At 39.6% G+C, this 13,965-nt stretch overlaps 1 protein-coding gene across 2 annotated transcripts in view; it reads left to right on the forward strand.

Moving 5' to 3' along the window:
• The window catches only part of homer3b (homer scaffold protein 3b), a 56,216-nt gene extending 42,485 nt beyond the window's left edge, over positions 1–13,731 (forward strand). For both annotated transcript variants that reach the window (XM_037769452.1, XM_037769453.1), the window contains 3 exons: positions 8,102–8,212; positions 10,032–10,112; positions 13,283–13,731. In XM_037769452.1, coding sequence (XP_037625380.1) covers positions 8,102–8,212; positions 10,032–10,112; positions 13,283–13,468 — 378 coding nt within the window. In that variant the 3' untranslated portion in view covers positions 13,469–13,731. The remainder of the gene's footprint in view (positions 1–8,101; positions 8,213–10,031; positions 10,113–13,282) is intronic.
• The last annotated feature ends 234 nt before the right edge of the window (positions 13,732–13,965 follow it).

A 13,965-nucleotide genomic window follows, 5' to 3' on the forward strand; every position in this document is an offset into this window, starting at 1 on the left:
TTTTGTGTGAATAAACAGTAGTATGCATCTTTTCGGACGCACTGAGCAGTAATTTATGTCGTCACTTCATGAGAGCCTCCTTGCAGGTTGGAGACATGTAACCATGGTAACCCGTGCCAACCTCATGTGACCAAAACGACAGTTTGTGAGAATCAAAGTCTGAATTAATTTAAAATATATATTACACCTAGCAAAGTGAAATCTTAAATTTACAGTTAAATTGAAGCATTATTGATGTTACAGAGCTGTCCGTCAACGTCCGTTAAGAACGTTGTCGTTACTACCGCATTTCATTGTGGGATATTTATGCCATCGTAGTGTCCAGCGTTGCATACTGTAATATTTCATTGGAATTTAACTTAAAATGTAGCCTACAAAGTTTTCTTTTTAAATGCATAATATTTCCAAAGTCAATGAGTAACCATGTTCAATAATCTTGATCTCAATATGGACCAAAATAATCATGATTATGATTTTTGCCATAAATGAGCAGCCCTAGTACTAATTGATATTTAACCTAATGACATGAACTATTTTTTCCACCTGCAAATGAATAAGAAACAAATATTTCCTATTTAAAGAAATACAAAGATGCATAAAACAGGATAGTCCACTCTGTAAACCAGGATTAACTTCCTGTGTTACTTCACTGTGCTGAGTTGAGTGTTTTCATATCAGTGCTGCATTATGTGACGCTCTGCTTCCTGTCAATCACTTCACACCCAAAGGATAAAATATGTCCTCCAGCAAATCTCTACAAAACAAGTCACTCTATAAACTATTTTGTCACATCCCTGTCTTTTATTTAGGGCATCTACATCTGCTGCACACTCATTCTTCTCAGTGTAGTTTGGATATTGTAAACCGAATTTATAAATAAAACTCGCAACAATCTGGTAATAATTATTTACAGTATGCATCACAGGGGGAATTATAAACTATATGTGCAGTAGATGGCAGTAAATGAAATTTAACTTGCATTATCACTTATTAATAATTTAATAGGAAGTATGATCAGGGTTATAATTTAGACCAAACCTTCAAACCCTTATGTGTATATGGTTTAAAATGACAGATGAGGTGAGAAGATAAAAACTCTTCATTTAAATCAAAGCATAAATACAGCGTTGATTGTTTTTAATCTGTGAAACATTTCCCTTTCATTCTCTCACTATGTGACCACTCGGATAGCAACCGGATATTATGCAGGTTTTTTGTATTCATACATCTATAACTATCACACTGAAACCCCCTTTATGGACTTGGTCTCTCCCAAACTGCAGAGGCATTTTTCATCCAGCCCCCCCTCTTTGGGATATTTCTGTTGACAGGCTCCCGTGATAATCGCATGGCCAGAACGCAGACATTTCATCTTTAATTTAGAGAGAAAAAATGATGCTCTTGGTCAAGCTTAACAAGGCTTCTTCAATGCGACAGAATTAAGTGCTGCTGCAACTGGTCTGCAATGAAAATATGACCACGTGTGAGAGAAAACTGGCCCTTTATTTTTAGCCCACGTTGTGGTTTCATCTATCTCTACGAGTCCAGGTGAAGGTTACCCCCCCGACTCCCCAAACACACACACAGCTACACACACTGCAGCAAAGTCAACCAGGTGGCTGGAAGTAGAGCAGGCCTCCAGGGTTTGGCAGCGGGGTGTTGAGGGGGGCAGGGATGGGTTTATTTTTTGGGGACAGGACACCCTATACTGCCCACCCTCCTCCTCGCTCTCTGCCCCAGTTAGAGGGAGAACATAAATCATCGTATGTGCAGAAGAAGAGAGGTTGGCTGGCGTTTTTTCTCCCTCGTCACACTCTCGGCTTCAGCCATGTTTGTGTTCATCCAGCAGAAGGTTTATTTTCTGGGTTGACTCCGACCCCTCCTCAGTGCCAATGAGAATGAGCAACACATGGAGTGGATTACTTAGGTTGCATCGTGTATTTGATTGTAGGATACTTGAACTGTACTTTTGTGTCCATGTTTTTGTTTGTTTTTTGAAGTAGTTCATTTGACTTTTACTCGAGTAAGTTTTGGCTGATTTATTTTGCTGCATTTGGAATTGTATCTGTTGTCAGTAAAGCTGCAACAAATAATAGATTAATCAATTAGTTGTCAACTATTAAATTAATCGGCAAATATTTTGATAATCGATTAATTGGTTTGAGTAATTTTTTAAGTAAAAAAAAGTCTAAATTCTCTGATTCCAGCTTCTTAAATGTGAATATTTTCTGGTTTCTTTACTCCTCTATGACAGTAAACTGAATATCTTTGAGTTGTGGACAAATAAAGAAGACATTTGAGGACGTCATCTTGGGCTTTGGGAAACACTGATCAACATTTTTCACCATTTTCGGACATTTTATAGACCAAACAACAATGAAAATAATTGTTAGTTGCAGCACTAGTTGTAAGGTTGTATACTGAATTATGATGTATGAAAACAACAGCAACCTAAATTATAAGAAATTTGATTTGCATCCAAACCTTAGCTCAGACGCGACTGTATTGTTTGCTTGTGTTTCTGAGTTTTGGGGATCTTTTGGCAACTGTGATTTTTGGATGTAAATCAAATTTCTAGACGCTGAACAAAATAAATTCCAGAGATAAACATTGTTTCATCTCCAACTGTAGTCACAAACTGTCCAAAGATAGTGAGCTCGGAGAATGCATGCCTCCCTCAAAGCAGCACAATTATAATTTTGTTGGATAGTTGAATTAAACCAATATATGAGCCAGGACAGAAAGTATGTACTCCTAGCGGTGGGTGATATAAATAAAGTCCTCTATCATACTATATGTGATTTTATATCACGATATCCATATTGTCACATGATGCATTGTCTGGAAAATCTATTGACAACTGTTTATGAATACATAACTAGAAAAGAATGTCGGAGGCATACAACCATGACGCGGTAATTGTAGTAATTGCAATTAAGAATCCATTGTTTTAAACAGGTCATCATTGAAATCAGTTGTAACTGCCATGTCGAAGGTGAACGTAGACATCCAGACAGAAAGGAAGTCCTAATGTAACAATATAGTGAATAATTAATTGACATGTCAGGGCGCTCACTGTTCGACAGTCACCATCTGTTTGTTTTATTGTTGTTGCTGCATCTGCATTGATATCTAATTCAGGTCACTGCTCCTAGACGTATAGTATACTGTATATATAACACCGTTGGTTTCTCAATCTCCTGTCAATCTGTTGAGATTAAAACGTTCCTGGGAACATTAATTTAGAAAGGGTTTTCTCTTCATGTATATTTGTGTGGAGTTCAGAGACATGGAGCTGATGCCTCTGGGGACAGTAGCTGTCACAATCTGAGTGGATACGAAGGGGTTGAGTCCTCTGGGATCATGTGGACCCCATCCCCCTCCTCCGCCTCCACCTTCCCCAACCCGCGGCGGTTTTCTGAAGCTCGGCTTGGATGGCGTGCAACGTGGCGCGGCGTGGAATCTATTAAGAGCCACTTTGAAATTGTCTGTGAAAAGGCAGAGGAGATGCTAAAGGGAGGGGAAAGGAAATGTTGACATGGGAGCAGGAAACCCTCGCTCCCCTCACACATTTACATTTCAGACACTGAGCTGATGAAATAACAAGCGTTGTGACGATTCCTGCATCACCAACATTAAAATAACCAAAACTAAAGAGGTCAAGTGTTAAAGCATCTTTGTTTGAATTCCACTGTTTCCTTTTTATCTCTGATTTCTTTAACAAGCTCTTATCTATCATACAATGTCAGTACAAGAACACAGCAGCATTTCTACATATTAAAGGCTGTAACAAACTATTATTATCAATATTGATTAATCTGCCAGTTATTTTCTCAAATCAAATTAATTGTCTCGTCTATAAAATTGCAGAAAATAGTGGCGGAAACCAGCAAATATCCACATTTGAGAAGCTGGAATTGTGAATCTATCAATTAACTAATAATTTTAGTTTTATACAGTGTTGTGATTTCAACTCTTACACTCCTCACAGTTGGATCTTTGGCCGCCAGCTGAGAGATTTAAGATATTATTCTAGTTATTATTGTATAACTGTGTAAAAGATGAACATCCCAAGTGTAAATTAGCAAACAGATGTTTCACCTGACAGCTGTGATCATGACTAAAGTCAGGTTTCATCTACAGCAGCTGACAGTAACGAGTACACACGCTGACATGCACAAGCGCATTTGATCCATTTAATCCAATTAATGCAACACTCAGACTGTCATGTAAACCTTTTGATCTGATTATCACAATGGCAGTACTGTTGGGTTAGACCTAAATCCTTTCAACACACAGATTTATGAACAATGCGTTAATTTGTTTTAGGTCATAAAAACGCATTATCCAAATTTTGTGTATTGTATGGTTTTGTATTTTACGAGTCAACATTTAGTCTGTTTTAGTCAAACTCAGTTATGGTTCATTTGGGCAGTTGTGAACGCAGTAATCGTACTCTGGTGCGAATCAAAACAGCCGGTCCGGGACCGCTTGTGAGAGATGGTCTCGGACCGTTTCCAAGCGAACCAAAACGCAGGCTGCCTGTGCATTTGTTGAGATGGAGACAGGTAACCTACAGGTTAACATAAGTGGGAGAGGACTGACATCTGGGCCGAAGTGAACATACAGAATATGCTAAATAAAGTCCACAAAAATAGTGACGTTTATAAAGTCATTGGAGATAAACTGGAGAAGGGATTCATGCGCACAGTAGATCAGTGCAGAGTCAAAGTGGAAAAACTTTGACAACAATATTTTCAAAGTCTGTGATTCTCTGCAAGGAAGTTGCAGCTCTCGAGACCAAAAAGCAAAATAATTTCTTTATTTGGTCCGCTTAAATTTGTGCACTCTGAAACCGTACCAGACTACATAGAAGACGAACCAAAAATATCAGTTTCACTCTGATTTGGACTAGCCAAACGGACTATGGTTTGTGAAAGCGCCCTTAGAAAACAAACAACATGATGTAATGAGTCTTATCAGTTTTTTAAATTAATCTGTGCAAAGCTTGTTATCAGCAAATTCTGTTACTTCAGCTGTGTAAACTCTCGGGACACAATTAGATTGTTGTCTTAATCCGATTACTCCTGGAGCGTGCAAAAAGTATAGTATATTGTTTTCCTTTTGAAGGCCCACTGGGAGTTTAACCCCTAACCGTGGCAGCGTCGGTGCTCTGACTCTTGATACACAGCGAGTCACGAAACTTTAAATCACATCATGTTCAGACTTCAAAGGCTGAACCGTTTGTCCTTGTTTAGTCAAACTGTCACTCACCATCTTTAGCTTTTCCATTAGTATGTTAAACACAGGGAAGTGGGTCAGATTGGTTAAAATGTTTTTCACAAGGTCACATCCCTCCAGCAATTAAAAAAAAAAAAAAATCTCCAAGGCGAGAGAGTTGAGCACTGTGACCACTGGCTTTAATATTTTTTTTCCACAGAAGCATTGCAGTTGGGTGTTGGTATTGTGTGTGTGTGTGTGGGGAGAGATTTGAGATAGATGAGAGATGAATCATCATGTGTGTAGATGGATGTGTGTGTAGGCGGGTAGGTGATGACCCTCTGTTAGTTTTCCACATTTCCATCAGTAGTAATCATCAAACTGTTTGTATGTTTGTATGTGGCTATTGTATTTGTATGTTGCTGCCATCATGTAAAAAACCTTTTAATGCTAATTTTGCTGATTCCCATGTTTTCGCTGGAGGTGAAAGGTTATGTGGTGTTCTCTGGATTTATAAAATGACACCACGCATTAGGTTTATGTAACATTTTCAAAGCTTTCTGATAGCTTTTGGATAGGGCTGTCCTCGACCAAGGAAATTCTTAGTCGACTGACACTCATACGATTTTGTCGACGAATCGATTCGTTGATTTAAAAACATTTGTAAAACGGAGTTTCTCACACAAAAGAACCACTTTATATCTTGTGTTTACCAGAGTTGTGCTCATATGTTTCATGGAAATAAGTCATTCAGCATGAAAAAAGCTTAATGGACGAAAGAAATCTTGGTCGACTAAGACCAAAACAACCGATTAGTTGATTAATCGACTTAAAGGGGGCAGCCCTACTTTTGGATAACTGCTAAAATGAGCTCCCAGTACACCATTCTCCTTGTTAAAATGGATTTCTGTGTACCCTTTTCTTTCTACCTATCCCAAGCCTTTTTCTTGTTTCTCATGTTTGTCCATCAGCAAATTACGGACAAACCTAATTACATATTCCCATGAAACCTGGACTGATCAGACTAAAAAGATTAGATTGGATTACGAAACTAAATCTTTCCAACTCCTGAGGTGATATTTGCAGGATCAATTTAAAATGAATTTAATGTGAAAGGACCTCTGTGCTTGAGTGTAACAGAAAGATGGAGAGTTGTTTAGCATTGTTGAAATTCATGGTTTCTATACGTCTAGTCTGCTGCTGACTTTCATCAATCAGGCTCCAAATGAGAACTTTCTATTTATTTTTTGATATCAATAATATGTGTTGCAGTAGTATATTTAATATGACCTGTGTACTCTGCTTTCTGCTTGTTCAAATGCACCATATCCCTCCAGTTCTCTCTGACTTCTGATGGCTCCCTGCCAAATTCTAAATAATGTACTCGTCCTTACAGCACAAACTCCAAGGCCCTCAAAAACGTAGCGTTGCTCCTCCCTACCTCCATGATCTCCTTTCTCCAGTCCTCCCTCTCTTTTTGCCTCAGGTCCAGCGATGCTGAATTTGGGATGACAGGACCTTTTCAGTTGCTGCTCCCTCTCTCGTCCCTCATAAAGGATATTTTCAGACCTTATTTTCCCAAGTTTATAACTGACTAATAGGGACAACAATTTCCGAAGTTGGTCCACTATTGAGGGAGAGCGCTGTAGACGGCAGCTGCTCGCGGGCTGCAATATGCGGCTATTGGGGCAAGCTGGCACCGTCATTTACGTCCACTTAAAGTGCTTGTTTTTGCCATGACAGGCTCTGATTGTTACTATAAGTGTCTGACATTATGGAAAGAGTCTCGCTCAAGGAGAAGTCTCGTTCTGAAATCTGGCGAGATGACGTGTTGCAGGAAGATAACGGTGGAATAGTGGAATACTTCCATGGTGGAAACGCGAGTTGTTGTGTTGGAGTACAGAAAGCGTAGCTTAGTGTTATCTAAAAGATCTTCAATGTCATGGCTGAATATTTAGATGATTTCAACAATGTGGATGAGGTCTTTGAATTCCATGGCCGCCATATTTATATACACAGTATAAGGATATTCAGATTTCTCATTGAGACTTCTCCTTGAGCGGGACTTGGACACAATAACAAACAGACCGGATCAAGTGAAAGGTAAACGTATTATTTCTCTGTAGGGTCCTTTCCATAATGTTGTCAGACACTTATAATAACTATCTGAGCCTGTCAGTGGCAAAATCAAGCACTTTTAGTGGATGTAACGTTACATTAAAGCTGCTCACTTGCCCTCTCAGCTCGTTTCGTGGTTGTCGGTTACAACATTATCCTTCAATACTGGACCAATTTCAGAAATTGTTGTCCCTATTAGTCACAGAAGTTACCTCTTAAATAGGCCCCGACCCTTTTAACATTCAAAACATCTCTCAAAACCAACCTGTTTCAACGTGCCTTCCCTTCCTAACCCCACAAACCCCTAGTTTGAATGTTATTTAAATATATTTTTACCTTGTATTATCTTGTGATGAGCTCTGTTTTTAACCATGCTTGTGGTGTGGCTTTTGATATGGAAATGTCTTTCCGACAGTCGTTCCACCACGTTGGTCCAGACTGAAATATTCCGTTAGCTCTTGGATGGATTGCCATGAAATTTAGTACACAGACATTTATGGCTCCAGAGAATGAATCCCACTGACTTTGGCGATCCCCTGGCCTTTTCTGTAGCACCACCACAAAGTTGATTTGTGGTTCTGAGTGTTTTAACATTTTGATGTATTGAAGTGCAGCCTCACAGAGCCGCAAGCATGGCGGTAAACTCTTTGTCTTGTTATCTGGTAAAATGTCTTTTTGAGTACACTGAAAAGCTCTTTATAAATCAGTTTTATTATTAAGTATGTATTAATTGTGTGTGTGTGTCTATGTGTGTGTGTTCCAGGTGGCAGAGCTTGAGTCCCAGCTGGGGCATCCTGCTGCTGGTCAGACTGCTAGAGAGGAACTGAGTCGGTCGCTGGAGGAGCTGGAAGCCCTGCTGAGTGCCAAAGATCAGGCAAGACACCAGTTTACTCTCTCCACTGAACGCTGTCCAAATCCATTTATCATCTTAAAGGGATCCTCAGTGTGGAAAGCCAGCTCATTCATACACCAGCTCACATATTGCCAGTAATAAACTAAATATGTCTGTTAATTAAAATAGAGCCTCAATCTCCATCTGATGTTCGTTTATACTGGAAAAAAATGGAAACATTCAGTAAAACTGTTATTTATACATTTAGTGTTAAGCCAGGAGAGCTGGAATAGTACAAGTGCCAGTTTGAGTATTTAGCTGTGTCTCAATTTGGATACTTCCGTTTGTACACTTCCATGTAGTACACTGTGCATACTATGTACTTACTTGTGTAGTGAATTTTGACAGGGTAGTGTTGTCTCAAATCGCACACGACTGTTGGGTACTCACCGGAAGCTCGTTAGATCAGCTGGTGATAGTCAGCCACGGACATCACTCCGTATCGGTAGTGATTCAATTCAGATGGATAAATTAAGCTAGTGGTGAGGTGGAAGATTGCAACCAACTGAAACTTCTCCCGTGTGCCAGGCGTGTAGGAGAACTACAGTTGCCGATGCAAAAACACGAACGGCCCTCTCTAGAGCCAGTGTTTGGTTTGTCCGTTTGCTATATTACTAATCCCACTGTGGTGAAGGCATCACCCTCCCTACTCTGCCTCTGATTGGCTAACCCTGATATTCTTACACTAACCTTAACCAATCTCATTCCTCATGCCTAAACCTTACCAATTCAACCAACAAAGGCAACGAGTATTAGCCAATCAGAGGCAGAGTAGGGCGGGTCATACCTTCGCCATAGCAGGATTCGTAATTTAGCTGTTTGTTCTGGGCTACTGTAGAAACATGGTGGTGAAGAGGACCTGCACCTTATGTAGATATAAACAGCTCATCCTAAGGTAACGAAAACACAACGATTCTTATTTTCAGGAGATTATACACTAAAGAAAACATACTTATTAATATTATATTCCATTTCTGCCAATAGATCCCCCTAAATGCTACACACTAGTCCTTTAAGGCTTTTAATGAGATCTTTCTGGTTCAGTAATCTTGTTTTTGTTTGTACCAAAAGATAATTACTAAACAAAATGTTGAGAAGAGAATGCACTTTGGGGATTTTACTTATGCCCTTCTAGTTTCTTTTTCTACTAAGTCCTTAATTTGTCTTCGAGGCACTGTAATTGTTCTTGTGGATTTGGTCAGATAAAGACAGCTTAGATAAAAAACCACAGCCTCACAGGCTTGAGACAAGATGAGACAAGACGCAGATGTCCAGAGCTGCCACCTACATGTTAAGTGAAATCAGGACTCTGACTCATATTCAGAACTGTTTCCAAGCTTGCTTTGGTATGATTTTTTATGATGCCAAAGTATCACCTTGTGAATATTTTGTCTCTGTTTGAGCCAAGTCAATGTCCATCAAATGCATGCAGGGCACGCTCAGCCAAAACCCATTTCGTCGGGATAAATAAAACGGACATCAAAGTGAAATGTTCCTTGAAAGCAGCTCTCTGTTGTCCTCCAGCCTCATTAACATAACCATGTCTGTCACATCATCTAAACAAGTTTCTGTTTTCGTTCAAGGTCACGGTGGTATGTTTCCCCCGGGGGGCTGTATCACCCTCCTCCCAAGGTGTCCCAAATCTTATCACCAACCTGAAAAATGGCTCTTTTAGAACCACATGAAGTGTTTTGGTGCAAAACATAAGATGAATGTTCCATGTTCTGATAAACAGTGATGGTGGATGTGTGGGAAGGTGCGAACGTGGTGGTGTGACAGTTTGAAATCACTGTGTTTATAGGAAATTCACAATCTGCAGAGCAAGAAAACAGATGTGGGTGAGCTGGAGAAGGAGAGAGAGGAGGCCATGCAGAGACTCCAGGTAAAATGGCAACTGGCTGAGTGTGTTGTTGTTTCTCTCTCCTGTAAAACGTCATGTTGCAGTCAACATTGCTTTGCTTTACCAGTATACTTGTGTTATTGGGTCTGAAAACCTCTGTAAACCTCTGAGTCTGAAAAGTGATGCCAATGCTGAAGTGCCTTAAACTTGCATTCTTTCTAATAGCCAGCAGGGGGCGACTCCTCTGGTTGCAAAAAGAAGTCTGATTGTATAGAAGTCTATGAGAAAATGATCCTACTTCTCACTTGATTAATTACCTTAGTAAACATGGTAAAAATGAGTTTATGGTCTCGATCGCTAGTTTCAAGTCTTCTTCACTACAGCATGATATTCATTTAGTAAATTATGGTCCCATTTAGAGTCATATAGACCATAAAGCAGGGGATGTTTTAAGCTGGGAACACACCAACCCGACATTAGAGAACTAGAGGTGACGAAGGTCGCCTTTTGTTGCTCTTTGTTTTGGTCGACAAGTTGCACCCGAACACACCGTAAAGACTACAGCTGACAGCCAGTTAGCACGGACGTTCTGCACCTGCCTGTGATGAAATAACTCTCCACAACAGCAGGTTGCGGTAGGCTGTACTAGTCATTCAAAAAAGGAAACCGGAAGACCGAGGACGGCGGATATAAAAGCCGTTATGATTCGTGGCAGCTCCCGTATCCGGGGTATTTTGGCTTCACTTCTGTACAGTGGGAGAAAGTGGAGACGCGTCGTCCATCTTTATATACAGTCTATGGTTGTAACACTTTAAAGACAGACTTTTAGCAGACATTTTCAAGGCTACAAGTCTTTTACAACTTGATGAATGGACTGGTTGTTGGTACTGCTGCATAAATTGTCTCTCCTCACCCACATTGTAATTGTTACTTAACCTAGTAGAGCTTGTATTAGAAAAGGAGATGAAAGCATTTCATTTTCAAGTGTGAACAGAGACATTCATTTATTTATTTTTTGCCATTGATGCTTGTGATTCAGTTGCTAAGAGGTCACCAGTTCAGTCTTGAAAGCATTTTCTTTTCAAGTACAAGCTGTTCTGATTTCTACTCTGCAGATATTCGTAGCAGAAATGTTCATGGTGTATTTTGATGTTACTGATGTATCTGGTTTTGTTGTCTTCACCGTATCACATTTCTTTTTTTACATTTCCCCATCATGTTATGGTTTCGGTTTGTCTGATAACTGTTGTCTAGAAACTTCTTTATAGTAAGAAACACAAAAGTCTTGCAGAGTGCTGACCGGCTTACATGCTGTTTTTTGTCGACACACTGCCGACTAATGGGAAATCAAAGTGCTGATACTGTACAGTATCTATAACAGAGACAGCACAGTTCAGAAGAACAGAGGACTACAAGGAGAAAACAAATGTACTGAGTCTCCGTGCTAGTGCAGCAGATTTTACCTGATGCATATTGCATAGCCTTAATTAGGTCCTCTATCATTTTTAGTAGAGGTGTCAGTTGTGAATTATTTATATTCATATTTGACCTTTGCTGTCCTTGTGTTCATTCCATAATCTATTCATTGGTGCATTTGGCTACAGAGTAACCTCATAAAGCACAAAATTGCACATTTGAATTTGTGGTATAAGCAGTTTAAAGCAAATAAGCCTGATATGACATTCTCATTCCACTTTATTGCACTCAGCAGCCACACAAGGAGTGAAGAATTTACAGGCGTTTAAAGGTGCTAAATTCAAAATTCAGAGCATTTCTAGTGCCTCCACGCGGCTCTAAGCATGGCGACCACTGAGCCAGCGGCTCGCAGCTCACGGCACTAATAGTGCAAACAACGGCAACAGAGCTAACAGTGTTTACCTGGAGGGGAACAGGAAGGTGGGTGTTACGTTTCCATGACAATGACGTTGACATTACTCCTCTATATCTTTACATAGTTGTTAGTATGCTATATTAATGCTCTGAATGTCGTATAGAGAACCTTTAAATAAATCTGAACTGGTTATTTCCAAAGTGTCAAGATGTTTTACTTGTACCTGCTCCGAAGCTGTTGTACTGCAGTACAGTTTGAATTAGGGCTGCAACTAACGATTACTACCATTGTTGATTAATCTGTTGATTATTTCCGCAATTCATTTTTTAATAAAAACATACCGTATCAAAAGAGGAAGAAGAGGTCACAATCCCGCCCACATTTGTTTGAGTGACCTGTGATCCCTGGGAGGTGAGCGGTGAGCAGTGAACGCTTAGCAACGCCAATAGAGACAGAATAAAGATGCAGATTGAATATATTTATGTTCTTCTATTTTATACTTTATCATCAACAACGTGTGTGTACGGCTGCCTCTAACTATTATTTTCATTTTCGATTAATCTGTCAATCATTTTCTCGATTAATTGATTAGTTGTTTGGTCTATAAAATGTCAGAAAATGGTGAAAATGTTTATAAGTGTTTCCCAAAGCCCAAGATGACATCCTCAAATGTCTTGTCTTGTCCACAAATGAAAGATATTTACTTTAGTGTCATAGAGGAGTAAAGAAACCAGAAAATATTCACATTTAAGAAGCTGGAATCAGAAAAATTTTACGTTTTTTTGTTTTTTTAATTAATCAAACCGATTAATCAACTATAAAAATAGTTAGCGATTAATTTAATAGTTGAAAACTAATCGATTAATCATTGCAGCTCTGTTTTGAATGGTAAATTTTAATCTTTGTTACTGTATGTATCTGTACTGTATTCATTTTGAAATTTAAATGTACAGAAATACACATATTGTACAGAAAGAGTAAAGGCATGTAGACATCCACTGGCATAAATTGTACTCATCATTATGCTCAGTTTGCAGATATAAACATTTGTGTAAAATGTCCTAAGTTTGATAAAGTACTTTTGATCCATCTTGCTTGTCCAAACTTTAGATATAGGAACCATATAGGCAGAAGAAAAGCAGATGTGTGTTGTTAGCTCTCTATCCCACTTTAACGTTTATTATCAGAGCATATTATGGACAGAGATGGCAAACATAACAGCAGGAAACAGTGCACTCCAGAGAGCTTACATTTGTAGACATTCTTGACCAGAGTGATTTACAGTAGTACTCTGCAAGGTGTATTCCACAAATTAATTATAAACCTTTAAGAGCACTGCTTGCTCATACTGATGTCACATTAACAGTTAATGTGTCTGCAGGATCTGGAGAGACAAAACGACGACTTGGAGGAACGGGTCCAGAGTGCTGAAAAGACGCTGGCGTCCAGCCGGGAGGAGCAGGGCCAGGCGGAGGTCGAGGTCCGACGCATCATCGACGTTCTGGACGTCAAAATCTGCGACCTGAACGACTTGAGACAGAGCCTGGCGAAAGTCATCGACAAATAGCCACAGCAGCAGTTGGGCTGCATCTCCACAGTCAGCAAAGGTTCCACACATGTGGCCTTGATTTGTGTTTTACTGGTTCATTAGCAGAGCAACAATCAAAGCAATATGGAGGGAAACTTACAGGCGTTTACCTTCATGGATCAGTGCAGGTAAACTGCAGGTATAAGAAGCCTCTTTAAGGTGTTATGTGCAGAATAAAACATCATCGCATTAATACTGCAACCCTTGTATGATTATCATAAACAGTTGACATTGTGGTCTAACTGGCTTCTACTACTTGTTTTTCCACATCCTAGTTCCCAGGAGCTGCATGTCATTCAGCTCCTGAAGAGGATATGATTTTTACACCAGGTTTTTACTCTTTTCACCATCTGCCATCACTGAACACTCTGAAAGCTTTAGATGAATTTACTCTGGCAGAACAGCGCTCTCATCCTCTATTAATGCCATAGCAATCCAGTGTGTTTTGTGGAGACCCCCTTTACACCTGGCATTAA

The sequence above is a fragment of the Sebastes umbrosus genome, chromosome 5 (assembly GCF_015220745.1).
Source record: "Sebastes umbrosus isolate fSebUmb1 chromosome 5, fSebUmb1.pri, whole genome shotgun sequence".
NCBI lineage: Eukaryota > Metazoa > Chordata > Actinopteri > Perciformes > Sebastidae > Sebastes > Sebastes umbrosus.